Consider the following 27,646-nt stretch of genomic DNA (forward strand, 5'->3'; position numbering starts at 1 on the left):
TCCTCCTTCTTCCAAAGCATGGCAGAAAAGACCCTTTTCCTTCCTTGTGTCTGTTTTTTCCTCCTGGGACCCAGAAGTTCCACCTGTACCCTTTACCCATCAATTAGCCCTGGCCTTCTTTATGGACAAATGAAGAACCAATTGGGGAACACGGTTAGCATCAGAACCTCCCCTTACATGTATATCCTTAGCTGGGCTGGAAATGTTAAAGCAGGCTGCCCTGAAACTCCACAGAGTTACCTGGGGTAAAGGCCTATGTCACCAAATCCCATCTGAGTGGTAGAGTTCCTCTCATTGAGGTGTTTAAAATTCCACCATTAAACCTTTTCTTGTCAGTCTTACATTGAACTTGGAAGAGTCTTATTCTCCATTTGGAAAATAGGGTTCCGTAAATTATTAGTGGAGCATTATTTTAAAGTGCAGCATACAGTGTCACCATTAGTATTAGGAAGCTATCAGACTCAATAGGAGAGGATGCAAGTTTTCTAAATTTCTAATTTGTGGAATTCCTAAATTATCATTGACAAATACAGCCAGCTATAGTTCTTGAAGCAACAGGCTCACTTTGTAGTTTCTAAAATATCCTCCAGATACTTAAGACTTAATAAAGATTAAATCATCTAAGTAAAAATGGAGTTGAGTGGGGGGAAAGTGGCTAATCCAGTATGCGACTCAATCAGTGTGTGTTCAGACCACCCAAATACTTGTCTGAGTAGAAGTGCTGCTACATAGATGCTCCCATTTCATCTGATGATTACTCATGCAGTGCATGAAGGCAAGGGAGCAGGTCAGTGAAATTTGTGCTTTTTGCTACTAGTTCAATGAGGTTCTTCCCAATGTTCCTTTTTGCTGGAGGTTAAGAATATAATGAATTTTTTTTTTAGCTATTTCTGCCTTGAATTGTGTCCAGGCGCTCACATTTTTACCTATTATCTATTTTTATCCGTTAGTGCAAATGTCACCAAAATAAAAACCACAGTTTATATTTTACCATTGTTAGAAAAGTTTTGAGATCTTGCATCCACTAAAACTGTCTCAGAACGCTCCTCTCCCAGGGCTCCGTTGATCTCCTGTGCTCACTGCTCCACCTTGCCAGATGTTGCCTCCTACAGTGGGTACTTGGCTAACTGTCTTCCTTCAAATCTATATATGTTTTCATTTCTGTGTGTCTAGAGGTTGTCTGGACTAGAAGTCAGTGTGAGAAGTTACAAACAGGGAGCCATCTATGGTACTGCGTAACTCCGTTCCTCTGCCAAATCTTCTGTTCCCGACTCATCTCGGGAGCACCAGGCCGCTTCTCTTGTTGTGTTGCTTCAGAAGTGCCAACTCTGGGAGCACTGCACTGACTAGTGTGCTTTATATTGTAATCCATCAGTATAATAGCCCTGAGTTTTGCTCACTCCATTATTTTACTCTCCTTTCTTTCCTTTTTACATGTTATTTATATTAATTTAAAGTAAATTTCTGTTAAAATGGAAGCTCCACATTGCATTAACTTTTTTATAAGATAAACTCTTATTGACCTCTCTGAAGATTGACAGTTTTCTTTTTAGTGGGGTTCTGGAGAGATGACTCAGTGGTTAAGGGCATTGGCTGCTCTTCCAGAGGTCCTGAGTTCAAATTCCAGGAACCACATGGTGGCTCACAACCATCTGTAATATGATCTGCTGCTGTCTTCTGGCCTGCAGGTGTACATGCACACAGAGTATACATACACATAAAAATAAATAAATTATTGAACACCGAGCCAGCTCCTGGGTCTCTGTGTGGTCTCGTCGTTGTCAGCACAGCTAGGCCTACACGCAAGCAACCATGACCTGCAGTTGGCATTGATCTCAGCACCACCTACTCCTGTGTGGGTGTCTTCCAGCATGGAAAGGTAGAAATAATTGCCAATGACCAGAGTAACCACACCATGCCAAGCTATGTTGCTTTCACCGACACAGAACAATTAATTGGGGATGCAGCCAAGAATCAGGTTGCAACAAACCCCACCAACACAGTTTTTGATGGCAAACGTCTGATCGGACATAGGTTCGACGATGCTGTTGTTCAGTCTGACATGAAGCACTGGCCCTTCATGGTGGTGAACGATGCAGGCAGGCCCACAGACCAAGTTGAATACAAAGGGGAGACAAAAAGTTTCTACCCAGAGGAAATGTCCTCAATGGTTCTGACAAAGATGAAGAAAACTGCAGAAGCTTACCTTGGAAAGACTGTTACCAATGCCGTGGTCACAGTGCCAGCTTACTTCAGTGACTCTCAGCAGCAGGCAACAAGAGATGCTGAACTGGTGCTGGCCTCAGTGTACTCCCAGTTATCAGTGAGCCAACTGCTGCTGCTATTGCCTGTGGCTTAGATAAGGAGGTCGGAGCTGAAAGGACTGTGCTGATTTCTGACTTGGGAGGTGGCACTTTTGATGTGTCAGTCCTCACTATCAAGGATGGAATTTTTGAAGTCATAACATCAGCTGGAGATACCCACTTGGGTGGAGAAGAGTTTGACAACTGAATGGTCAACCATTTCATTGCTGAGTTTAAGCGAAAGCACAAGAAGGATGTCAGTGAGAACAAGAGAGCTGTCCGGCGTCTCTGCACTGCTGTGAGCGGGCAAAGCACACCCTCTCTTCCAGCACCCAGGCCAGTATGGAAATTGATTCTCTCTATGAGGGAATTGACTTCTACACCTCCCATTACCCATGCTCGATTTGAGGAGTTGAATGCTGACCTGTTCCGTGGCACACTGGACCCTGTAGAGAAGGCCCTTCGAGATGCCAAACTAGACAAGTCACAGATCCATGATATTGTCCTGGTGGGTGGTTCTACCAGAATCCCCAAGATCCAGAAACTTCTGCAAGACTTCATCAGTGGAAAAGAACTGAATGAGAGCATTAACCCGATGAAGCCGTTGCCTATGGTGCAGCTGTCCAGGCAGCCATTCTATCTGGAGACAAGTCTGAGAATGTTCAGGATTTGCTGCTCTTGGATGTCACTCCTCTTTCCCTTGGGACTGAAACTGCTGGTGGAGTCATGACTGTCCTCATCAAGCGTAATACCCCCATTCCTACCAAGCAGACCCAGACTCTTACCACCTACTCTGACAACCAGCCAGGTGTACTCATCCAGGTGTATGAAGGTGAAAGGGCCATGACCAAGGACAACAACCTGCTTGGGAAGTTTGAGCTCACAGGCACCTCCAGCACCCTGTGGGGTTCCTCAGAAGGAGGTTACTTTTGACATTGACGCCAATGGCATCCTCAATGTTTCTGCTGTAGATAAGAGCACAGGAAAGGAGAACAGGATCACCATCACCAATGACAAGGGCCACTTGAGTAAGGAGGATATTGAGTGCATGGTCCAAGAAGCTGAGAAGTACAAAGCTGAGGATGAGAAGCAGAGAGAAGGTTTCCTCTAAGAACTCGCTGGAGTCTCATGCCTTCAACATGAAAGCAACTGTTGAAGATGAGAAGCTTCAAGGCAAGGTCAATGATGAGGACAAACAGAAGATTCTTTTTTTTAAATATTTATTTATTTATTTATTTACTTATTTATATGTAAGTACACTGTAGCTGTCTTCAGACACACCAGAAGAGGGTATCAGATCTCATTACAGATGGTTGTGAGCCACCATGTGGTTGCTGGGATTTGAACTCAGGACCTCTGGAAGACCAGTCAGTGCTCCTAACCACTGAGCCACCTCTCCAGCCCCAAACAGAAGATTCTTGACAAGTGCAATGAAGTCATCAGCTGGCTGGGATCAGAGCCAGACTGCAGAGAAGGAGGAATTTGAGCATCAGCACAAAGAACTGGAGAAGGTCTGCAGCTCTCATTACCAAGCTGTACCAGAGCGCGGGTGGCTTCCCTGGTGGAGTAGCTCCTCCATCTGGTGGTGCTTCTTCAGGCCCCACCATTGAATAGGTGAATTAAGTCAGTCCAAGTAGAGGATATAGCATTGTTCCAGAGAGACCCAAAACAAGTAACATGGAATAATAAAACTATTTAAATTGATACCCCCCCAAAATAAATAAATTAGAAGGAAAGTGAATAATTTTCTTGTTTATCTGTTCTTTTGAACTGTTCGGTGTTCTTTACAGATTACTGTTTGTCGTAGGTGCTTTCCTCTCGGATGCTGTCTTTATTATCTGCTGATCCTTAGCTTTGGACTCACTGGTAAATGGGCATATGTGTAGGGCTGCATGGTAGGGTGATTAACTGGGTAGCACATCTTTATCTTTGACTCCATTTAGAGTGTTTCTGAATATACAGTTTTGTTTTTTTTCCAGGACAGATTTTGCATTCTTTTGCTATCAGATAAGGTATAGTGTAGGTAACAAAACTAGTTCCAGGGATGCTGAGATTTGGATAGTAGAAGGGAGGTTGTTACAATCATGGGTATTTTACATAAATTCCCTGGTTTCTGATCCCTTTGTTGCTTTGTCACAACCTACACTCTGCCTGACACCCACTCTGCATGGCTTACATATTGCTTTCCCTTTTTACTAAAAACCCTACTCTTTGTCTTTGAAGGCTAGTTACCTGTTAAAGTAGGATGTTGGGTCTGAACTTTATTCACATGCTATCTCTTTTTTATCTTCTTTTTTCTTAACTGTAGTTTTTTTTCTTAAATATGTTTTTATTTGTAAACTGGGGAAACATTATGAAACTTTTAATTTAAAAATGAACAAAAGCATAAATGATACTTTTGGTGAAATAAAAATGTCTCTATAAAAAATGTAGCTAAAATTAGACAATAAATTTTGTTGGTTATGAAATTCTTTTTTTTTTTTTTTAGTTTTTAAAAAATTTTTTTTTATCTTTATGAACTTGAGTATTTCTTATTTACATTTCAATTGTTATTCCCCGTCCTGGTTTCCAGGCCAACATCCCGTAAGCCCTCCCCATATCCTTCTCCATGGCAGTTCCCCTCCCCATTCTCCCCCCATTACTGCCCTCCCCCCAACAATCACATTCACTGGGGGTTCAGTCTTGGCAGGACCAAGGGCTTCCCCTTCCACTGGTGCTCTTACTAGGCTATTCATTGCTACCTATGAGGTTGGAGCCCAGGGTCAGTCAGGTAGTGGCTTAGTCCCTGGAAGCTTTGGTTGGTTGGCATTGTTGTTCATATGGGGTCTCAAGCCCCTTCAAGCTCTTCCAGTCCTTTCTCTGATTCCTTCAACGGGAGTCCCATTCTCAGTGCAGTGGTTTGCTGCTGGCGTTCGCCTATGTATTTGCTGTATTCTGGCTGTGTCTCTCAGGAGAGATCTACATCCGGCTCCTGTCGGCCTGCACTTCTTTGTTTCATCCAACTTATCTAGTTTGGTGGCTGTATATGTATGGGCCACATGTGGGGCAGGCTCTGAATGAGTGTTCCTTCTGCCTCTGTTCTAAACTTTGCCTCCCTATTTCCTCCCAAGGGTATTCTTGTTCCTCTTTTAAAGAAGGAGTGAAACATTCTCATTTTGATCATCCTCCTTGAGTCTCATGTGTTCTGTGCATCTAGGGTAATTCAAGCATTTGGGCTAATAGCCACTTATCAATTAGTGCATACCATGTGTGTTTTTCTGTGATTGGGTTACCTAACTCAGGATGATCTTTTCGAGTTATCTCCATTTGCCTATGAACTTCATAAAGTCATTGTTTTTGATAGGTGAGTAATATTCCATTGTGTAGATGTACCACATTTTCTGTACCCATTCATCTGTTGAAGGGCATCTGGGTTCTTTCCAGCTTCTGGCTATTATACATAAGGCTGCTATGAACATAGTGGAGCATGTGTCTTCGTTACATGTTGGGGCATCTTTTGGGTATATGCCCTAGAGAGGTATAGCTGGGTCCTCAGGTAATTCCTTGTCCAATCTTCTGAGGAACCTCCAGACTGATTTCCAGAGTGGTTGTACCAGTTTGCAATCCCACCAACAATGGAGGAGTGTTCCTCTTTCTCCACATCCTCCCCAGCATTTGCTGCCACCTGAGTTTTTTTTTTTTTTTTTTTTTTTTTCTTTTTTTCGGAGCTGGGGACCAAACCCAGGGCCTTGCGCTTGCTAGGCAAGCGCTCTACCACTGAGCTAAATCCCCAACCCCAATCACCTGAGTTTTTGATCTTAGCCATTCTCACTGGTGTGAGGTGAAATCTCAAGGTTGTTTTGATTTTTTTTTTTTTCCTTTTTTTTTGGAGCTGGGGACCGAACCAAGGGCCTTGTGCTTCCTAGGCAAGTGCTCTACCACTGAGCTAAATCCCCAACCCCTGATTTGCATTTCCCTTATGACTAAAGATGTTGAACATTTCTTTAGGTGTTTCTCAGCCATTTGGCATTCCTCAGTTGTGAATTGTTTGTTTAGCTCTGAACCCATTTTTTAATAGGGTTATTTGTCACCCTGCGGTCTAACTTCTTGAGTTCTTTGTATATTTGGATATAAAGCCTCTATCTGATGTAGGATTGGTAAAGATCTTTTCGCAATCTGTTGGTTGCCGTTTTGTCCTAACGACAGTGTCCTTTGCCTTACAGAAGCTTTGCAGTTTTATGAGGTCCCATTTGTCGATTCTTGATCTTAGAGCATAAGCCATTGGTGTTTTGTTCAGGAAATTTTTTCCAGTGCCCATGTGTTCCAGATGCTTCCCTAGTTTTTCTTCTATTAGTTTGAGTGTGTCTGGTTTGATGTGGAGGTCCTTGATCCACTTGGACTTAAGCTTTGTACAGGGTGATAAGCATGGATCGATCTGCATTCTTCTACATGTTGCCCTCCAGTTGAAGCAGCACCATTTGCTGAAAATGCTATCTTTTTTCCATTGGATGGTTTTGGCTCCTTTGTCAAAAATCAAGTGACCATAGGTGTGTGGGTTCATTTCTGGGTCTTCAATTCTATTCCATTGGTCTATCTGTCTGTCTCTGTACCAATACCATGCAGTTTTTATCACTATTGCTCTGTAATACTGCTTGAGTTCAGGGATAGTGATTCCCCCTGAAGTCCTTTTATTGTTGAGGATAGCTTTAGCTATCCTGGGTTTTTTGTTATTCCAGATGAATTTGCAAATTGTTCTGTCTAACTCTTTGAAGAATTGGATTGGTATTTTGATGGGGATTGCATTGAATCTGTAGATTGCTTTTGGTAAAATGGCCATTTTTACTATATTAATCCTGCCAATCCATGAGCATGGGAGATCTTTCCATCTTCTGAGGTCTTCTTCAATTTCTTTCCTCAGTGTCTTGAAGTTCTTATTGTACAGATCTTTTACTTGCTTGGTTAAAGTCACACCGAGGTACTTTATATTATTTGGGTCTATTATGAAGGGTGTCGTTTCCCTAATTTCTTTCTCGGCTTGTTTCTCTTTTGTATAGAGGAAGGCAACTGATTTATTTGAGTTAATTTTATACCCAGCCACTTTGCTGAAGTTGTTTATCAGCTTTAGTAGTTCTCTGGTGGAACTTTTGGGATCACTTAAATATACTATCATGTCATCTGCAAATAGTGATATTTTGACCTCTTCTTTTCCGATCTGTATCCCCTTGATCTCCTTTTGTTGTCTGATTGCTCTGGCTAGAACTTCAAGAACTATATTGAATAAGTAGGGAGAGAGTGGGCAGCCTTGTCTAGTCCCTGATTTTAGTGGGATTGCTTCAAGTTTCTGTTCATTTAGTTTAATGTTAGCGACTGGTTTGCCATATATGGCTTTTACTATGTTTAGGTATGGACCTTGAATTCCTATTCTTTCCAGGACTTTTATCATGAAGGTGTGATGAATTTTGTCAAATGCTTTCTCAGCATCTAATGAAATGATCATGTGGTTTTATTCCTTCAGTTTGTTTATATAATGGATCACATTGATGGTTTTCCATATATTAAATCATCCCTGCATGCCTGGGATGAAACCTACTTGATCATGGTGGATGATTGTTTTGATGTGCTCTTGGATTCGGTTTGCCAGACTTTTATTGAGTACTTTTGCGTCGATATTCATAAGGGAAATTGGTCTGAAGTTCTCTTTCTTTGTTGTGTCTTTGTGTGGTTTAGGTATAAGAGTAATTGTGGCTTCATAGAAGGAGTTCGGTAGTGATCCATCTGTTTCAATTTTGTGGAATAGTTTGGACAGTGTTGGTATGAGGTCTTCTATGAAGGTTTGATAGAATTCTGCACTAAACCCGTCTGGACCTGGGCTCTTTTTGGTTCGAGACCTTTAATGACTGCTTCTATTTCCTTAGGAGTTATGGGGTTGTTTAACTGGTTTATCTGTTCCTGATTTAACTTCGATACCTGGTATCTGTCTAGGAAATTGTCCATTTCCTGTAGATTTTCAAGTTTTGTTGAATATAGGCTTTTATAGTAAGATCTGATGATTTTTTGAATTTCCTCTGAATCTGTAGTTATGTCTCCCTTTTCATTTCTGATTTTGTTAATTTGGACACACTCTCTGTGTCCTCTCGTTAGTCTGGCTAAGGGTTTATCTATCTTGTTGATTTTCTCAAAGAACCAACTTTTGGTTTTGTTGATTCTTTGTATGGTCCTTTTTGTTTCTACTTGGTTGATTTCAGCTCTGAGTTTGATTATTTCCTGCCTTCTACTCCTCCTGGGTGTATTTGCTTCTTTTTGTTCTAGAGCTTTTAGGTGTGCTGTCAAGCTGCTGACATATGCTCTTTCCTGTTTCTTTCTGCAGGCACTCAGCACTATGAGTTTTCCTCTTAGCACAGCTTTCATTGTGTCCCATAAGTTTGGGTATGTTGTACCTTCATTTTCATTAAATTCAAAAAAGTTTTCAATTTCTTTCTTTATTTCTTCCTTGACCAGGTTATCATTGAGTAGAGCATTGTTCAATTTCCACGTATATGTGGGCATTCTTCCCTTATCGATATTGAAGACCAGTTTTAGTCCCTGGTGGTCCGATAGCACACATGGGATTATTCCTATCTTTCTGTACCTGTTGAGGCCCGTTTTTTGACGAATTATATGGTCAATTTTGGAGAAAGTATCATGAGGAGCTGAGAAGAAGGTATATCCTTCTGCTTTAGGATAGAATGTTCTATCCTAAATATCTGTTAAGTCCATTTGGCTCATGACTTCTCTTAGTCTGTCTACGTCTCTGTATAATTTCTGTTTCCATGATCTGTCCATTGATGAGAGTGGGGTGTTGAAATCTCCTACTATTATTGTGTGAGGTGCAATGTGTGTTTTGAGCTTTAGTAAGGTTTCTTTTACGTATGTAGGTGCCCTTGTATTTGGGGCATAGATATTTAGGATTGAGAGTTCATCTTGGTGGATTTTTCCTTTGATGAATATGAAGTGTCCTTCCTCATCTTTTTTGACGACTTTTACTTGAAAATTGATTTTATTTGATATTAGAATGGCTACTCCAGCTTGCTTCTTCAGACCATTTGCTTGGAAAGTTGTTTTCCAGCCTTTCACTCTGAGGTAGTGTCTGTCTTTGTCTCTGAGGTGTGTGTTTCCTGTAGGCAGCAGAATGCAGGGTCCTCATTGCGTATCCAGTTTGTTAATCTATGTCTTTTTATTGGGGAGTTGAGGCCATTGATGTTGAGAGATATTAAGGAATAGTGATTATTTCTTCCTGTTATATTCATATTTGGATGTGAGGTTATGTTTGTGTGCTTTTCTTCTCTTTGTTTTTTTGCCAAGACGATTAGTTTCTTGCTTCTTCTAGGGTATATTTGCCCTAGGGTATATTTGCCTTTTTCTTCTAGCTATTTGCCTCTTTATGTTGGGCTTTATCATTTATTATCCTTTGTAGTGCTGGATTTGTAGAAAGATATTGTGTAAATTTGGTTTTGTCATGGAATATCTTGGTTTCTCCATCTATGCTAATTGAAAGTTTTGGAGGATACAGTAACCTGGGATGGCATTTGTGTTCTCTTAGGGTCTGTATGACATCAGTCCAGGTTCTTCTGGCCTTCATAGTTTCTGGCGAAAAGTCTGGTGTGATTCTGATAGGTCTGCCTTTATATGTTACTTGACCCTTTTCCCTTACTGCTTTTAATATTCTTTCTTTATTTTGTGCGTTTGGTGTATTGACTATTATGTGACGGGAGGTGTTTCTTTTCTGGTCCAATCTATTTGGAGTTCTGTAGGCTTCTTGTATGCCTATGGGTATCTCTTTTTTTAGGTTAGGGAAGTTTTCTTCTATGATTTTGTTGAAGATATTTACTGGTCCTTTGAGCTGGGAGTCTTCACTCTCTTCTATACCTATTATCCTTAGGTTTGATCTTCTCATTGAGTCCTGGGTTTCCTGTATGTTTTGGACTAGTATTTTTTTCCGCTTTACATTATCTTTGACAGTTGAGTCAATGATTTCTATGGAATCTTCTGCTCCTGAGATTCTCTCTTCCATCTCTTGTATTCTGTTGGTGAAGCTTGTATCTACAGCTCCTTGTCTCTTCTTTTGGTTTTCTATATCCAGGGTTGTTTCCATGTGTTCTTTCTTGATTGCTTCTATTTCCATTTTTAATTCCTTCAACTGTTTGACTGTGTTTTCCTGGAATTCTTTCAGGGATTTTTGTGCCTCCTCTCTATGGGCTTCTACTTGTTTATTTATGTTTTCCTGGAATTCTTTCAGGCATTTTTGCGATTCCTCTCTGTAGGCTTCTACTCGTTTATTAATGTTTTCCTATGTTTCTCTAAGGGAGTTCTTCATGTCTTTCTTGAAGTCCTCCAGCATCATGATCAAATATGATTTTGAAACTAGATCTTGCTTTTCTGGTGTGTTTGGATATTCCATGTTTGTTTTGACGGGAGAATTGGGCTCCGATGGTGCCATGTAGTCTTGGTTTCTGTTGCTTGGGTTCCTGCACTTGCCTCTCGCCATCAGATTATCTCTAGTGTTACTTTGTTCTGCTATTTGTGACAGTGGCTAGACTGTCCTATAACCCCGTGTGTCAGGATTGCTGTAGACCTGTTTTCCTGTTTTCTTTCAGCCAGTTATGGGGACAGAGTGTTCTGCTTTCGGGCGTGTAGTTTTTCCTCTCTACAGGTCTTCAGCTGTTCCTGTGGGCCTGTGTCTTGAGTTCACCAGGCAGATCACTTGCAGCAGAAAAGTTGGTCTTACCTGTGGTCCCGAGGCTCAAGTTCGCTCGCGGGGTGCTGCCCTTGAGCTCTCTGAAGCGGCAGCAACCAGGAAGATCTGCGCCGCCGTTTCCGGGAGCTTCAGTGCACAAGGGTTCCAGATGGCGTTTGGTGTTTTCCTCTGGCGTCTGGATGTGCACAGAGTGCAGTCTCTTCTGGTTTCCCAGGCGTGTCTGCCTCTCTGAAGGTTTAGTTCTCCCTCCCACGGGATTTGGGTGCAGAGAACTGTTTATCCGGTCTGTTCCTTCAGGTTCCGGCGGTGTCTCAGGCGCAGGGGTCCTGCCGCTCCTGGGCCCTCCCCAACGGGAACCCAGAGGCCTTATACAGTTTCCTCTTGGGCCAGGGATGTGGGCAGGGGTGGGCAGTGTTGGTGGTCTCTTCCGCTCTGCAGCCTCAGGAGTGCCCACCTGACCAGGCGGTGAGGTCTCTCTCCCATGGGGTCTGGGAGCAGAGAGCTGCTGGGGGCCGGGATCCGAGGGTGTGGGACTCCCGGTAAACACAGAAAGTGCCTGGTCCTAGAGGAATTCTGCCTCTGTGTGTCCCGAGTTCACCAGGCAGGTCTCTTGCAGCAGAAAAGTTGGTCTTACCTGTGGTCCCGAGGCTCACGTTTGCTCGCGGGGTGCTGCCCATGAGCTCTCTGCAGCGGCAGCAACCAGGAAGTTTTCTAGAGCTTGTAGGTGTGCTGTTAAGCTGCTGACATATGCTCTCCCCTGTTTCTTTCTGCAGGCACTCAGAGCTATGAGTTTTCCTCTTAGTACAGCTTTCATTGTGTCCCACAAGTTTGGGTATGTTGTACCTTCATTTTCATTAAATTCTAAAAAGTCTTTAATTTCTTTCTTTATTTCTTCCTTGACCAGGTTATCATTGAGTAGAGCATTGTTCAATTTCCATGTATATGTGGGCATTCTTCCCTTATTGTTATTGAAGACCAGCTTTAGCCAGTCAGGTGTTCTGATAGGACGCATGGGATTATTTCTATCTTTCTGTATCTGTTGAGGCCTGTTTTATGAACAATTATATGGTCAATTTTGGAGAAAGTACCATGAGGTGGTGAGAAGAATGTATATCTTTGCTTTAGGAAAGAATGTTCTATTAATATCTGTTAAGTCCATTTGGTTCATGACTTCTCTTAGTCTGTCTGTGTCTCTGTTTAACTTCTATTTCCATGATCTGTCCATTGATGAGAGTGGGGTGTTGAAATCTACTACTATTATTGTGTGAGGTGCAATGTGTGCTTTGAGCTTTAGTAAGGTTTATTTTATGTATGTAGGTGCCCTTGTATTTGGAGCATAGATATTTAGGATTGAGAGTTCATCTGGTGGATTTTTCCTTTGATGAATATGAAGTGTCCTTCCTTATCTTTTTTGATGACTTTTAGTTGAAAATCGATTGTATTCGATATTAGAATGGCTACTCCAGCTTGCTTCTTCAGACCATTTGCTTGGAAATTTGTTTTCCAGCCTTTCACTCCGAGGTAGTGTCTGTCTTTGTCTCTGAGGTGTGTTTCCTGTAGGCAGCAGAATGCAGGGTCCTCATTGCGTATCCAGTTTGTTAATCTATGTCTTTTTATTCGGGAGTTGAGTCCATTGATATTGAGAGATATTAAGGAATAGCGATCGTTGCTACCTGTTATATTCGTATTTGGATGTGAGATTATGTGTGTGTGTCTTTCTTCTCTTTGTTTTTTTGCCAAGATGATTAGTTTCTAGCTTTTTCTAGGGTGTAGCTTGCCTCCTTATGTTGGGTTTTACCATTTATTATCCTTGTAGAAAGATATTGTATAATTTTGGTTTTGCCATGGAATATCTTGGTTTCTTCATCTATGTTAATTGAGAGTTTTGCTGGATACAGTAACCTGGGATGGCATTTGTGTTCTCTTAAGGTCTAATGACATCTGTCCAGGATCTTCTGGCTTTCAGAGTCTCTGATGAGAAGTGTGGTGTGATTCTGATAGGTCTGCCTTTATATGTTACTTGACCTTTTTCCCTTACTGCTTTTAATATTCTTTCTTTATTTTGTGCGTTTGGTGTTTTTACTATTATGTGACGGGAGGTGTTTCTTTTCTGGTCCAATCTATTTGGAGTTCTGTAGGCTTCTTGTATTTTCATGGGCATCTCTTTCTTTAGGTTAGGGAATTTTTCTATGATTTTGTTGAAGATATTTACTGGTCCTTTGAGCTGGGAGTCTTCACTCTCTTCTATACCTATTATCCTTAGGCTTGATCTTCTCATGGAGTCCTGGATTTCCTGTATTTTTTGGGCCAGTAGCTTTTTCCGTTTTACAGTATCTTTGACAGTTGTGTTGATGATTTTTATGGAATCCTCTGCTCCTGAGATTCTCTCTTCTATCTCTTGTATTCTGTTGGTGATGCTTTTATCTATGACTCCTTGTCTCTTCCTTTGGTTTTCTATATCCAGGGTTGTTTCCCTGTGTCCTTTCTTTATTGCTTCTATTTTCATTTTTAATTCCTTCACCTGCTTGATTGTGTTTTCCTGGAATCTTTCAGGGATTTTTGTGATTCCTTTGCTTGTGGGGGGCTGCTTTTGAGCTGTCTGTGAGGCCGGCCACCAGGACGGCCTGCGCCGCCTTTTCCTGGAGCCCCCGTGCACCGGGGTCCCAGATGGCGTCAGGTGTTTTCCTCTCGAGTCAGAAATGTGGGCAGAGTGTAGTCTCTTCTGGCCTCCCAGGCATGTCTGTCCCCTGAAGGTTTAGCTCTCCCTCCCACGCTATTTGGGTGCAGAGAACTGTTGAAGGGCTGATCACCCTGTCTTGGCAGAGCTCATCAGTCAACTATTCTGCATAATTTGTCCTTTTCTGGACAGTATTAGTCTGCAAATGAAACAGGCAGTTTTGTCCAGGGGCTGCCCAGCCACAAAGTATTGCCTCAGCTGGAGGTAGAGATGTTCACATTCTTCATTAAATCCGCCAAAGGGGAACTGTTAGGAGCAGATATGTCTCAACAAAAGATAAATAACTTTAAATCTCAAATTTTGTGGATTTCTGATGTTTTTGAAAACTATCTGCCTATATAAGACAATCTGTACTGTTTTCTTTATATCTTAATAATATCTTGAAAGTTCTCTCACAAAGTCAGCAATATGTTTGCTATTTGGCTCTTAACTCACACATGTAATCAACTCAGAAGTTTGTAAGGACATCAATAGAAGGATTGACTCTAAACCTTGTACTTTTAAAACTTTTAACAAATTCTGTATCAAAGCAAAGATAGGATTTTAGCTTAGTTAATAAATGAGATTACGTATAACTCAATCTAGCTAATTCCTCCCTGTTAAATTACAACCATTTCTAAATTCCTCATAAAAACAACTTTAGAATAACCACTTTCAGCCCTCCAAAATCCAGGGAATTGAACTGATGACTCCTCTATAATCTTCAAGCTGTACATGGATGTTGAGATATCCTTTGGGGTAAGGGGGTAAGTATGAAGCAAATGCTGTAGCCAATGTGTCCTGACTGGACCCAGCTGAAAGTCCTTGAGACCAGGAATCCAAGTAGGCACACTCTATAAAATACAACTCTCAAGACAACAGTTTAGAATCTCCTGCTTCTCCTGATCAATTTTTTCAGGCGGTCTACCTCTATGAAATCTGATCAGTATGACTGTGAGGTTTCCAGCACCTAATCACACTTTTTAAAAACACAAAAGACAAAATCTTTCTCACAAAATACTGTGTTCCTTAGTCTGTAACCAGAAAAGCTTGTATCTTGCACTCTCTCCCAGAGTAATAATATAACCATAAAACTCAGTCACACCCGTTATGAAGATTGAACAATTTTTTAAAAAGGAAATAAGCTAAACAATGAGCCTGATAGGCTTTTGTACTCTGCGATATCAGGAAATGAACCCAAAACTCCTGTGGAACCTACGTTAAGAGAATTCGAGCTTACTGTTGTGGTAAATGTCAACAGTAACCACAAACCCTCGCTAGCTGGCATCAATGAGCCATATGGCCTTTAGCAGGGTAATTCATAAACCAAATAACCTTCTATCAATTCCAATATCAATAAGGAACATATCAAACCAGCAGTTTAGTCCAAAATATACCCATCTGTTAAGCTCTCTACCTAGTCACAGATTTTTAACGTTAATAACTTCTATAATATATGTCTGCATTCACTCTCCACAGCTCTCTCCTCATATTTTCTTTTTTAATTATACCATATATATGCTATGCTGACGTCCCCCCCCCAAATTTGGCTGTAAATTATAGTGGTGGTCTTATTCTCAATGAGTAGATTAACAATGTAGTACAAACAAGTCATAAATATTTGCTATTTAAATCCAGTGGCAGGGGTCGGGTGGGGCTACAGTGATGGTTCGGTGGCTAAGAGCATACAGTATTCTTTTTTTTAAAATTGGGTATTTCTTATTTAAATTTCAAATGTTACTACCTTTCCCAGTTTCCTGTACATAAGCCCCCAACCCCTCCCCCTCTCCTTCTATAAGGGTGTTCCCCTCCCCACCCATCCCCCCCTAACCCCCCCCACTCCACCCCTGCCCGACAATTCCCTACACTGGGGTCCAACCTTGGCAGGATCAAGGGCTTCTCCTTCCCTTGGTGCCCAGCAAGGCCATCCTTTGCTTCATAGGCAGTTGCAGCCCTGGGTCAGTCCATGTGTAGTCTTTGGGTAGTGGTTTGGTCTCTGGAAGCTCTGGTTGGTTGGCATTGTTGTTCTTATGGGGTTGCAAGCCCCTTCAGCTCTTTTAATCCTTTTGCTAATTCCTCCCAAGGGGGTCTGGTTCTCAGTTCAGTGGTTTGCTGGTAGCATTCACCTCTGTATTTGACGTCTTCTGGCTGTGTCTCTCAAGAGAGATAGATCTATATGCACTTAGCTTCATCCATCTTGTCTAGTTTTGGTGGCTGTATATATATGGGCCACATATGGGGCAGACTCTGAATGACCGTTCCTTCAGTCTTTGCTCTAAACTTTGTCTCCCTATCCCCTCCTATGGATATTTTTGTTTCCCTTTTTAAGAAGGACTGAAGCATCCGCATTTTGGTCATCCTTCTTGAGCTTCATGTGGTCTGTGGTTGTATCTTGGGTAATTCAAGCTTTTGGGTTAATATCCACTTGTCAGTGAGTGCATACCCTGTTTTTCTGTGATTGGGTTACCTCACTCAGGGTGATATTTTGTAATTCATTCCATTTGCCTATGAATTTCATGAAGAACTTAGAAATTTCTAGTTTCTTCTTTTTTTTTTGTAACCTGTGTTATTGCGGGATTAGGGCTTATATCAATCTTTAAGTCCATTTCTAGGGGACCTGATGCCCTACCCTTTTCTGGCCTCAGGGAACCAGGCACACAAGTGATACATAGAGACACATGCAGACAAACACCTATACACATTAAAAAATATATGTAAAACAAAGCTATTTGATGTCTTTTTTTTTTTTTTTTAAGAGAAGGAGACTGTTGACAGGAATGGAGGCATAGTTATTAAGGAAGTAAAAAAAAACCCTAATTTTGTTTACTAACTTCTGGATGGACACCTGTATTCCATGAGACAATTTCTATACCCGAGCCCTACAGTTATCCTTAAAGAAGGGACGTGGCAGGGATAACCAGCTTTAGAAGATGCCATTTATGCACTAATTTAGTCTTTAGAGGTAGAGGGAAAACTAACAAAATGTTCTGTTTCTTTTTAATTTATCATATATCTAGCATTTAACATACGCACTTCTATATTATCCTACCTATAGTTTTGATTTCTAAGTTTTCAATTATTCTTGGTCAAATGTCAAATGGGAAATGAAACTCTATGCTGTCCTACCCTGTTACAAATAATTTTTTGTTCACGTTCTGAAGTGCTTCTCTTTTAAATAAAAATATGAAAGTTTTTGGATTAATAAAAGCAAAAATTATGTGGAGGTTACTGAAATATATGGTGAGGGTAAAATCATTTATCCAAAATTTATAAGGAACTAGAATGATTCTTTGTTGAAACTTGAACTTCAGTGCCTGACAAGTACTTGGTTAAATTAGAAAGACATTATATTTATGTCTCTGTGTATTGGAAAGCAGTATAGACCTATGCATGATTTTGAGTGTCCACTGGTATCTCAGAATGTATTGTCAGCAGAGAAGGGATGAGGCTATAAGCTACTGCCTTATATCTGAGGGATGAGATGAAGGGATATGTGAGGTTGCCAGTTAAAAAAATTTCAGAGTAGGGGCTGGGGATTTAGCTCAGTGGTAGAGCGCTTACCTAGGAAGCGCAAGGCCCTGGGTTCGGTCCCCAGCTCCGAAAAAAAAAAGAACCAAAAAAAAAAAAAATTCAGAGTAATTTGGGAAGAGACTCAGAACTGATAGTGGGTGGAAACGAGCTGATATTCGAGTCATTCTTGTATGCTGGGCATTTTTCTTAGCTGCTATATATATTTCTGCACACCCAACAGTTCTTTATTATGTATATTTTACAAGAGAAGACATTTGGATATACAGAGATTAGGTAATTTTTTTCATGCCTCAGAAATTAGCAAATAGTATTTGAGCTAAGGCTGTCTGGCAGGAAGAGAGGGAAGATCACGGAATTGATGTGATTTGATCTTCTATTTCCCAGGCTTGGAAACAGTCAGTGAGAGCTGTAAAGTGCCTTGTCACGGTTCACTGTGCTCAGCTGTAGTCATAAGACAGATGAAAACACTCATGGTGCTGGAGGGATGAAGACATTTCTTCTGTCATGTTCTTAGCTGGTGTTGGTTCTTAGTTGGTTCTCTTTGGTTTATGTTTGCTTGTTTCATTATGTAGCAAGTGCTGGCCTCAGAGTCTCCATCCTCCTGCCTCTCAGACTTCTGAGAACTGGGATTACAGGTGTGCATCTGAACACACCTATTGATCTTTTTTTTTAGTTGAAGATATATGACATTATTCATTATAGTAAGAAAACTAGAGCTAGGCCTGGTGGCACATGCCTGTAATTCTACATGAGGCAGGAGACTGAAGTTTGAGACCAGTAAAGATTTTGTTTTAGGACTCACTATCACTAGCATGTGCAGGGCACTAAGTTTCAGCCTCGGCATCTTAAAACAAAACTAAGAAAGGAAAATAAATATATACTATTAGTAGTGGCTTCTTTTAGAAAACATTTCAGATCATTTGTTTTTATATTTCCTCTATCTTTGCTATTCAAGATTATTGTTTTTTGTGTACATGTAATAAATTTTTAAAAACTAATTTAAAACAGTTTGTAAACATGAAGCATTTAGGCTTTTTAGTCTTGATATGTATATGACTTAAATATTAAAAAGAGATATCAAATACATATTTTATTGTTTTAAAATATTTTATTGAATAACTAACAACTGTAATCATTTTGATGCTCATATCTTGCATAATCTTAAAATAATAGGAGAATTCTCTTGTACTATTGTTGTATTAGATTTTGGCTTTAATCTAAATTTCCACATTTTGCTAAGGAATAAGGAAATAATTAAATATTAACTAATTTTTTCTTTCAGGTTTCACCTTGCTTAAATGTCTTATCCCGGTTGTTGTTTAGCAGTGATCCAGATGTGTTAGCAGATGTGTGCTGGGCCCTTTCTTATCTCTCTGATGGACCCAATGATAAAATTCAAGTAGTCATTGATTCTGGAGTCTGCCGAAGATTGGTGGAACTTTTGATGTAACTATAATTTTTGTTTAGCTGTGTGATTATATATTAAGTATAACAATTAAGGTCATGTCATTAAACATTTGAAAGTCAACATCTTTAGGAAGAATTAAAAAGTTACCAACTCTTCCATTTCTAGAGTAGCTATAATCCTTTATATCCTGAAATGCAAGAAAATTATTTTATAAATTTATCTCTGTGTGAATGAACCCCCCCTTTTTTTTTTGATGAAGAAGAAGCTTAATTCAGCAAGTATTAAAAGAATGTCTTTTGGCACCAAAGGTGACATGCGAAATGTTATTAGAGAGAAGAACACAGTTCTTTCTCTCCCAGAACCAGTAGTCTAGTTTATTATTCATTATAATGATTAACTTATTTACAAAGCCAGAAAATTCATTTAATGTCTCCATGATATTTTTCTTACTGGCCAGTTATTACCTGTGTTTAAAATCATAGCCTTTTCATGTAAAGAAATTAAAAGAAAATTTTATTTAAAAAGATGTTACAGCTTCTTTATCCTCCAGCTTTCTTTTAAAATTGTCTTCCTTTGTTTTGTAAAAAAGCCATTAGTAGTAAGCCAGGCATGGTAGCTCATGCCTTTAGTCCCAGCACTGGAGAGACAGGAGCAGACAGATCTCTTGAGTTTCAGGCACAGCAAGTTTCAAACCAGCTAGAGCTACATAGTGAGACCCTGTCTCAAAAAACAACAGCCCAGAACCAAGTCGTTAGTTATGCCCCAGTAAGGCAAGTGTGTTAAAGGGTTGTCATTCCAATATGAAGACAGATAAGAAAAGGATAGATAGGTACAGTGAATGGCCAAGACCCTAGCTTGAGAGTGGTTTCTACCTTAGTGGACAGACAAACAGCCAGAACAAGGTTTAGAGCCAAAAAATCATGACCTGTAGTCTGTTTGTCAGATTATCTATATGTAGAAGATAGGAACTAAAGTGCTAACTTCTAGTCAGAAAATGTTAGGGGAAAAAGTCTTCAGATCAGAGTGAGATCCCTTAGTGTAAACGCATGGCTGTCAAAATAAAGAGATTTAAATATGTGTGTGCGTTAAAGTTCTTCGAGCGAAGACCCCTCTAGAAATATGTTGAGCACGCTGAGGGTACAGTTCCTGTTCTCTAAACATCACTGTTCATTTCAGGAAAGTTGCTTTTTTAGAGAATGGTTGGATTATAGAGGGAGTAAAATAAGGTGAACATAGAAAATAATGACCTTGGCAAAACATTACAGTAATGTATTATAAACTAATAAACAGCAGGAACCCCAAAGTCCACATGAAACTAGTGGGACGGGTCATAGGGAGATGTGGCTGAGACGATAGTAATACAAATTAACTAGTAAAAAATAAAATAATTGCTAATTCAAATAATGAGATAATGTATAGTTATTTATACTAGTGGTTAAAGCAGGGAAGGGGTATCCTGAGAACATACATTATATGGACTGAGAAAGTTATATTTAGGTATGTGTGTACACATGTACATATATGCTTGGAATAACAATTTATGAAAAAAAAGAGGCTATGATTTGAAAGATAGAGGGCATGGGTACGTGAGAAGGTTTGGAGTGAAGGAAAGAGAAGGAGAGAAATGTAATTATAATCTCTAAGATAAAATAAGCAGACTGAGGAGTGGGAGTTTTACGTGGTCTCAAGTATTTCTGCAATCAAATACTGGATGCAAAGGAGAGACGAGGACTAGTGCAGAAGAATTTTTGATCTTCATTAGTGACAGAGTTAAGTACCAGTAATGGGACAGAGCATACACAGTATGTCACCCAATAAGATAGAATGAGATTATTTTAGCATTTATGATGGATTAGATTTTTGTTTTGTTTTTAAAATACTGTCAGTATGTCAAGTGAAAATTGAGAAGGGTCTCTGAGTGAAGAATATGGAAGTTTTCGGTCTATTTTTGCAACTTTATATAAATTCTAAGTTATCTCTTATTTTTTATTTTTAGGCACAATGACTATAAAGTTGTATCACCTGCATTAAGAGCAGTTGGTAATATTGTAACTGGTGATGACATTCAAACACAGGTGAGTTCAAAATGTATGACATATTGTTAACCTCCTTCATATCACTTGATCGAATGCTCATGAAGGCCTTATTACCATAATTATATAGGTATCTGTGGCAATAAACACGGTTTTCAACTTCAGGTACCTTATTGGGAATGTATTTGCATAGAGCTCTGTCTGTACACTAGGACTTGCAGGACTCAGAATCTTAAGTAAAAGTCATGTTGAAATAAAGCAAGGTGCTTAATTACAGTCCTCAGAGCTTGAAACTCTTAAAGCAAACTAACAAGGAAATACATGTGCTGTGAGCTGATCAACCAGGAGCTGCTGTAAAGGTTTTATAAACAAAGATGAGTGTGACGAGACGCTGTAGCTCCTGTCACAAGTAGAACTGAACAAGCAGACTAGTACTAAGGTCGATGAGACGAGAGTTACATGGTCATAACTAGTACTAAGGTCGATGAGACGAGAGTTACATGGTCATAACTAGTACTAAGGTCGATGAGACGAGAGTTACATGGTCATAACGAGAGAGGCAGACACTCTGAGGATACAGTAAACTCAATAGAATAAACTGCTTTATTCTAAGTAGGTTATAGGGGTTAAGGTTCATATGGTGACCAAAGGCTCTTACAGCAAGGAAACAGTTGCAGAATTGGTAGTCAGCTATGTGTAAGTGTGCCTGTTTTGGAGAACGGTAAGACAGTAGGATTGACTCTAGATTTAGGTTAGAATTCTATTTAGATACTCATCAAAGCTGTTAAACAAATGATCAGTAGCAATCAATAATACCCTTTGTAAAAGTTTAGAACAGAGGCAGAAGGAACACCCATTCAGAGCCTGCCCCACATGTGACCCATACATATACAGCCACCAAACTAGATAAGATGGATGAAGCAAAGAAGTGCAGGCCGACAGGAACCGCATGTAGATCTCTCCTGAGAGACACAGCCAGAATACAGCAAATACATAGGCGAATGCCAGCAGCAATCCACTGAGCTGAGAACAGGACCCCCATTGAAGGAATCTTAGAAAGGACTGAAAGAGCTTGAAGGGGCTCGAGACCCCATATGAACAAACATGCCAAGCAACCAGAGCTTCCAGGGACTAAGCCACTACCCAAAGACTATACATGGACTGACCCTGGGCTCCGACCTCATAGGTAGCAATGAATATCCTAGTAAGAGCACCAGTGGAAGGGGAAGCCCTTGGTCCTGCCAAGACTGACCCCAGTGAATGTGATTGTTGGGGGGAGGGCGGTAATGGGGGGAAGATGAGAAGGGGAAGACCGATAGAGAAGGGGAAGGGGAGGGTTTACGGGATGTTGGTCTGGAAACCGGGAAGGGGAATAACAATCGAAATGTAAATAAGAAATACTCAAGTTAATAAAGATGAAAAAAAATACCCTTTTTAAGTAGTGGTCTATATTGGTATAAGCTGCGCTCACCAGCTACAGTTTCAGTGTACTGCTGCTCGAACCCTTTCCCCTTCACTGAGTCACAGTCACTGCGGTTAAGTGTGAACATAAGGGCAGTAGACACTTTTGATTGGTTGGTTTTTGTGAGACAGAGTCTGTTAGTAGCTCTGACTGAGTTTGAACTCAGAGAGTGGGATTAAAGGCATGTGCCACACACTTGAATAAATAACACTTCATTATAAAAGCCAAATTGTGAAACTAGAACAGAACAGATTTATTCTGTACTTGAAAATTTTTGAGAATGAATATTCAGTCAGTTTTAAAAATGAGGTCGACTCTTCTGTCACTAAGTCATTCTTGAAATAGTTTTGTATGTTGAACTTTACCTATATTTTCTGTGGGTATGACTAGAAATTATAACTGGTTCACATTCTTGAATTTCAATTCTTCTCTACTTGTATTTCTTCAAAATACAATTTGCATTGATAATGCTATGGCTGTTACTTTAATTTGTGTATTTGGAGGACATGTCCCCGGCTCACACGTTAGTGGACAGCACTAAGCAAGCTTTGCTGATGGCCAGGCTTAAAGGTTAGCAGTTGCCTAGGTTTTACTCTGAGAGGAATTTATTTCTTGTTTTTCAGATTGATTTCTGTACTTCTAAGTAATTCATAAGATTTTTGCATTTATACTAAAATGCCTTTTGTTTTCTGTCTTACCTATTTTAGGTCATTTTGAATTGTTCTGCATTGCCCTGCCTTTTACATTTGCTGGGAAGTCCAAAGGAGTCAGTTAGAAAGGAAGCCTGCTGGACCATTTCTAACATCACTGCGGGAAACAGAATGCAGATCCAGGTAAGTGCGGGCCTTGGCTGTTTCTGCGGAGTACAGTACACATGTTTGTAAGCTAGCTCTTGAGAGAGAGGCTGAAGCAAGATAGTATTATAATTTTGAAGCCAGAATGGGATATTTAGGGACACCTTATCTGGGCATGATTAAAAATATTAAAGAGGTGTTGTATCAGGTTTCAGTTGAGAGACTAAGGCAGGATGATGATTTTTGAGGCCAGAATGAGCTGTGGAGAGACCCTGTCAGGGCAGGGTGGTTTGCTCAGCTTTAACTGTTAGGACTCATCTTCCGTTGGCTCTAAATGATTATTAGGATCTGTCAAGTTTCGTGAGCCAGAAAACACTTACCCGTTTTGGTTACTTACAGTTTATCACCTTAATATTTACATTTTACTGACAAATTCTCCATTCTTCAGAAAGTTCTTTTTAAAGCTCATGTCTTTACAGAAGAGAACAGTTAAAATGTGCTGACAGCTCACGAACTTCTCCCATTTTAAGATTAGAAGGCAGTTATGAGTATGTGTGCTCGCGTGGTGTGCGAAGCCCAAGAGAACAGGTGCTGTGGCTGCTGGAGGGCAGGTGACTGAGCCACCTGATGTGTTGCTGTGAGCCACACCCAGGCCTCAGTAAAGAGCAAGGCCTGCTGGCAGCTGCTGGGCCATCCTCCAGCCTCTCACCTGTTTACAGCTTCTGCCTTTCAGTGTTCCATGGGGCAGTAATTATGAAACAGCATTTGCTCTAAGTTTGCTGGATCAATTTTCTTCTTAGGCTGTCATAGATGGAAGTATTTTCCCTGTTTTGATTGAGGTCCTCCAGAAAGCAGAATTTCGTACCAGAAAAGAAGCAGCGTGGGCTATAACCAATGCCACATCGGGAGGCGCTCCAGAGCAGATAAGGTGCAGTCAGATTTCTAAATACCGTCTTGTAAATGTGAATCAGACAACGTGAAATAAAACATACTTCTTAATTTATTAAGGAAACTAACATTTTTATGTTTGTCTGATATGTATTAATATGAAATGACAGCTTTGGTGTATCTTTTTAATTTGGTTTCTTAGATTATTTTTACTTGAGTGATAATTAACCCCATCCTCCTTGGCTGGCATAGATTAGAAATTCAAATAGAAATAATTTATTGACTTTCTGCATGTACTGTCATGAGCATTAGATTTGTTTTAAGCATTAAAATCACAAAATTAACTTTATTATATAGAGTAACAAATACAAATGAATGTGTTTAAAGCCAAATTAAAATATGTTTGTTTAATGGTGTCCTTTCCTTATTGGCTGTCCTCTTGCCAGTGGATAGTATAATACTTTTATACACTAATTGTCCTTTTCCTTCTGCACCAGGTTTCATAGTCTGTGCCTTTTATTATGTATGTTACCGAGTCATAGTTACCTCACAGCTTTAAGTAAGCCTGGCTAGGTCCTGATCTAGACTTCATCCTTCAGTAAAAGTTGTGACAGAGTCAGTCTGACAGAATTACTCAACCTTTCTAGTGCAGTTTCTTTTTTCCTTTTTCTTTTTTGCTAATGAATTCAGTAACAGTATCTAAAGTGCAATGAACACTTGATGTGCTCAGGACAGTTCTTTTTTTTTTTTTCCCGGAGCTTACGACCTAACCCAGGGCCTTGTGCATGCTAGGCAAGCGCTCTACCACTGAGCTAAATCCCCAGCCCCTCAAGACCGTTCTTAATGAGCATTAGATTCTCAGCTAGAATGAGGTCCTGTCCTCCTTTGTAATCAGAGCCCTTTTCAAGAATTGATTCCAGTCTCCTTGTGGCAAGTATCTTCTGACCATTTGACTTGTATAACAAAGATACACTTTGTATCTCAACTACACTTGACTTCTTACATAATCTTCTTATTCTTTTTTTTTTTAAGATTTAAGTACACTGTAGCTGTCTTCAGACACACCAGAAGAGGGGATCAGATCCCATTACAGATGGTTGTGAGCCACCATGTGGTTGCTGGGAATTGAACTCAGGACTCTGGAAGAGCAGTCAGAGCTCTTAACTGCTGAGCCATCTCTCCAGCCCTAATCTTCTCATTCTTTTTTTTTTTAAATTTTTTTTTCTTTTTTTCAGAGCTGGGGACCGAACCCAGGGCCTTGCGCTTCCTAGGCAAGCGCTCTACCACTGAGCTAAATCCCCAACCCCTAATCTTCTCATTCTTTTTTTTTTTTTTTTTTTATTAACTTGAGTATTTCTTATATACATTTCGAGTGTTATTCCCTTTCCCGGTTTCCGGGCAAACATCCCCCTCCCCCCTCCCCTTCCTTATGGGTGTTCCCCTCCCAACCCTTCCCCCATTGCCGCCCTCCCCCCATAGATTAGTTCACTGGGGGTTCAGTCTTAGCAGGACCCAGGGCTTCCCCTTCCACTGGTGCTCTTACTAGGATATTCATTGCTACCTATGGGGTCAGAGTCCAGGGTCAGTCCATGTATAGTCTTTAGGTAGTGGCTTAGTCCCTGGAAGCTCTGGTTGCTTGGCATTGTTGTACTTTTGGGGTCTCGAGCCCCTTCAAGCTCTTCCAGTTCTTTCTCTGATTCCTTCAATAGGGGACCTATTCTCAGTTCAGTGGTTTGCTGCTGGCATTCGCCTCTGTATTTGCTGTATTCTGGCTGTGTCTCTCAGGAGAGATCTACATCCGGCTCCTGTCGGTCTGCACTTCTTTGCTTCATCCATCTTGTCTAATTGGGTGGCTGTATATGTATGGGCCACATGTGGGGCAGGCTCTGAATGGGTGTTCCTTCAGTCTCTGTTTTAATCTTTGCCTCTCCCTTCCCTGCCAAGGGTATTCTTTTTCCTCATTTAAAGAAGGAGTGAAGCATTCACATTTTGATCATCCGTCTTGAGTTTCGTTTGTTCTAGGGATCTAGGGTAATTCAAGCATTTGGGCTAATAGCCACTTATCAATGAGTGCATACCATGTATGTCTTTCTGTGATTGGGTTAGCTCACTCAGGATGATATTTTCTAGTTCCAACCATTTGCCTACGAATTTCATAAACTCGTTGTTTTTGATAGCTGAGTAATATTCCATTGTGTAGATGTACCACATTTTCTGTATCCATTCCTCTGTTGAAGGGCATCTGGGTTCTTTCCATTTTCTGGCTATTATAAATAAGGCTGCGATGAACATAGTGGAGCACGTGTCTCTTTTATATGTTGAGGCATCTTTTGGGTATATGCCCAAGAGAGGTATAGCTGGATCCTCAGGCAGTTCAATGTCCAATTTTCTGAGGAACCTCCAGACTGATTTCCAGAATGGTTTTACCAGTCTGCAATCCCACCAACAATGGAGGAGTGTTCCTCTTTCTCCACATCCTCGCCAGCATCTGCTGTCACCTGAGTTTTTGATCTTAGCCAATCGCACTGGTGTGAGGTGAAATCTCAGGGTTGTTTTGATTTGCATTTCCCTTATGACTAAAGATGTTGAACATTTCTTTAGGTGTTTCTCAGCCATTCGGCATTCCTCAGCTGTGAATTCTTTGTTTAGCTCTGAACCCCATTTTTTAATAGGGTTATTTGTTTCCCTGCGGTCTAACTTCTTGAGTTCTTTGTATATTTTGGATATAAGGCCTCTATCTGTTGTAGGATTGGTAAAGATCTTTTCCCAATCTGTTGGTTGCCGTTTTGTCCTAACCACAGTGTCCTTTGCCTTACAGAAGCTTTGCAGTTTTATGAGGTCCCATTTGTCGATTCTTGATCTTAGAGCATAAGCCATTGGTGTTTTGTTCAGGAAATTTTTTCCAGTGCCCATGTGTTCCAGATGCTTCCCTAGTTTTTCTTCTATTAGTTTGAGTGTGTCTGGTTTGATGTGGAGGTCCTTGATCCACTTGGACTTAAGCTTTGTACAGGGTGATAAGCATGGATCGATCTGCATTCTTCTACATGTTGCCCTCCAGTTGAAGCAGCACCATTTGCTGAAAATGCTATCTTTTTTCCATTGGATGGTTTTGGCTCCTTTGTCAAAAATCAAGTGACCATAGGTGTGTGGGTTCATTTCTGGGTCTTCAATTCTATTCCATTGGTCTATCTGTCTGTCTCTGTACCAATACCATGCAGTTTTTATCACTATTGCTCTGTAATACTGCTTGAGTTCAGGGATAGTGATTCCCCCTGAAGTCCTTTTATTGTTGAGGATAGCTTTAGCTATCCTGGGTTTTTTGTTATTCCAGATGAATTTGCAAATTGTTCTGTCTAACTCTTTGAAGAATTGGATTGGTATTTTGATGGGGAGTGCATTGAATCTGTAGATTGCTTTTGGTAAAATGGCCATTTTTACTATATTAATCCTGCCAATCCATGAGCATGGGAGATCTTTCCATCTTCTGAGGTCTTCTTCAATTTCTTTCCTCAGTGTCTTGAAGTTCTTATTGTACAGATCTTTTACTTGCTTGGTTAAAGTCACACCGAGGTACTTTATATTATTTGGGTCTATTATGAAGGGTGTCGTTTCCCTAATTTCTTTCTCGGCTTGTTTCTCTTTTGTATAGAGGAAGGCAACTGATTTATTTGAGTTAATTTTATACCCAGCCACTTTGCTGAAGTTGTTTATCAGCTTTAGTAGTTCTCTGGTGGAACTTTTGGGATCACTTAAATATACTATCATGTCATCTGCAAATAGTGATATTTTGACCTCTTC

General features: G+C 40.4%; 1 protein-coding gene and 1 pseudogene across 6 annotated transcripts in view; both read left to right on the top strand.

The window, feature by feature from the left end:
- Positions 1 to 27,646, top strand: part of Kpna5 (karyopherin subunit alpha 5) — a 65,147-nt gene that overhangs the window by 29,379 nt on the left and 8,122 nt on the right. For 4 of the 6 annotated variants that reach the window (XR_362222.4, XR_005497215.2, NM_001025113.2 and 1 more), the window contains 4 exon segments: positions 18,546 to 18,709; positions 20,668 to 20,746; positions 22,874 to 22,999; positions 23,761 to 23,888. Coding sequence is in view for 3 of the 6 variants with exons in the window: in NM_001025113.2 (NP_001020284.2) it covers positions 18,546 to 18,709; positions 20,668 to 20,746; positions 22,874 to 22,999; positions 23,761 to 23,888 (497 nt within the window). In the remaining 3 variants the exon portion in view is untranslated. 6 annotated transcript variants of the gene reach the window in all.
- On the top strand, positions 1,823 to 3,902 carry LOC103694427 (heat shock cognate 71 kDa protein pseudogene; annotated as a pseudogene).

The sequence above is a fragment of the Rattus norvegicus genome, chromosome 20 (genome assembly GCF_036323735.1).
Source record: "Rattus norvegicus strain BN/NHsdMcwi chromosome 20, GRCr8, whole genome shotgun sequence".
NCBI classification, from domain to species: domain Eukaryota; kingdom Metazoa; phylum Chordata; class Mammalia; order Rodentia; family Muridae; genus Rattus; species Rattus norvegicus.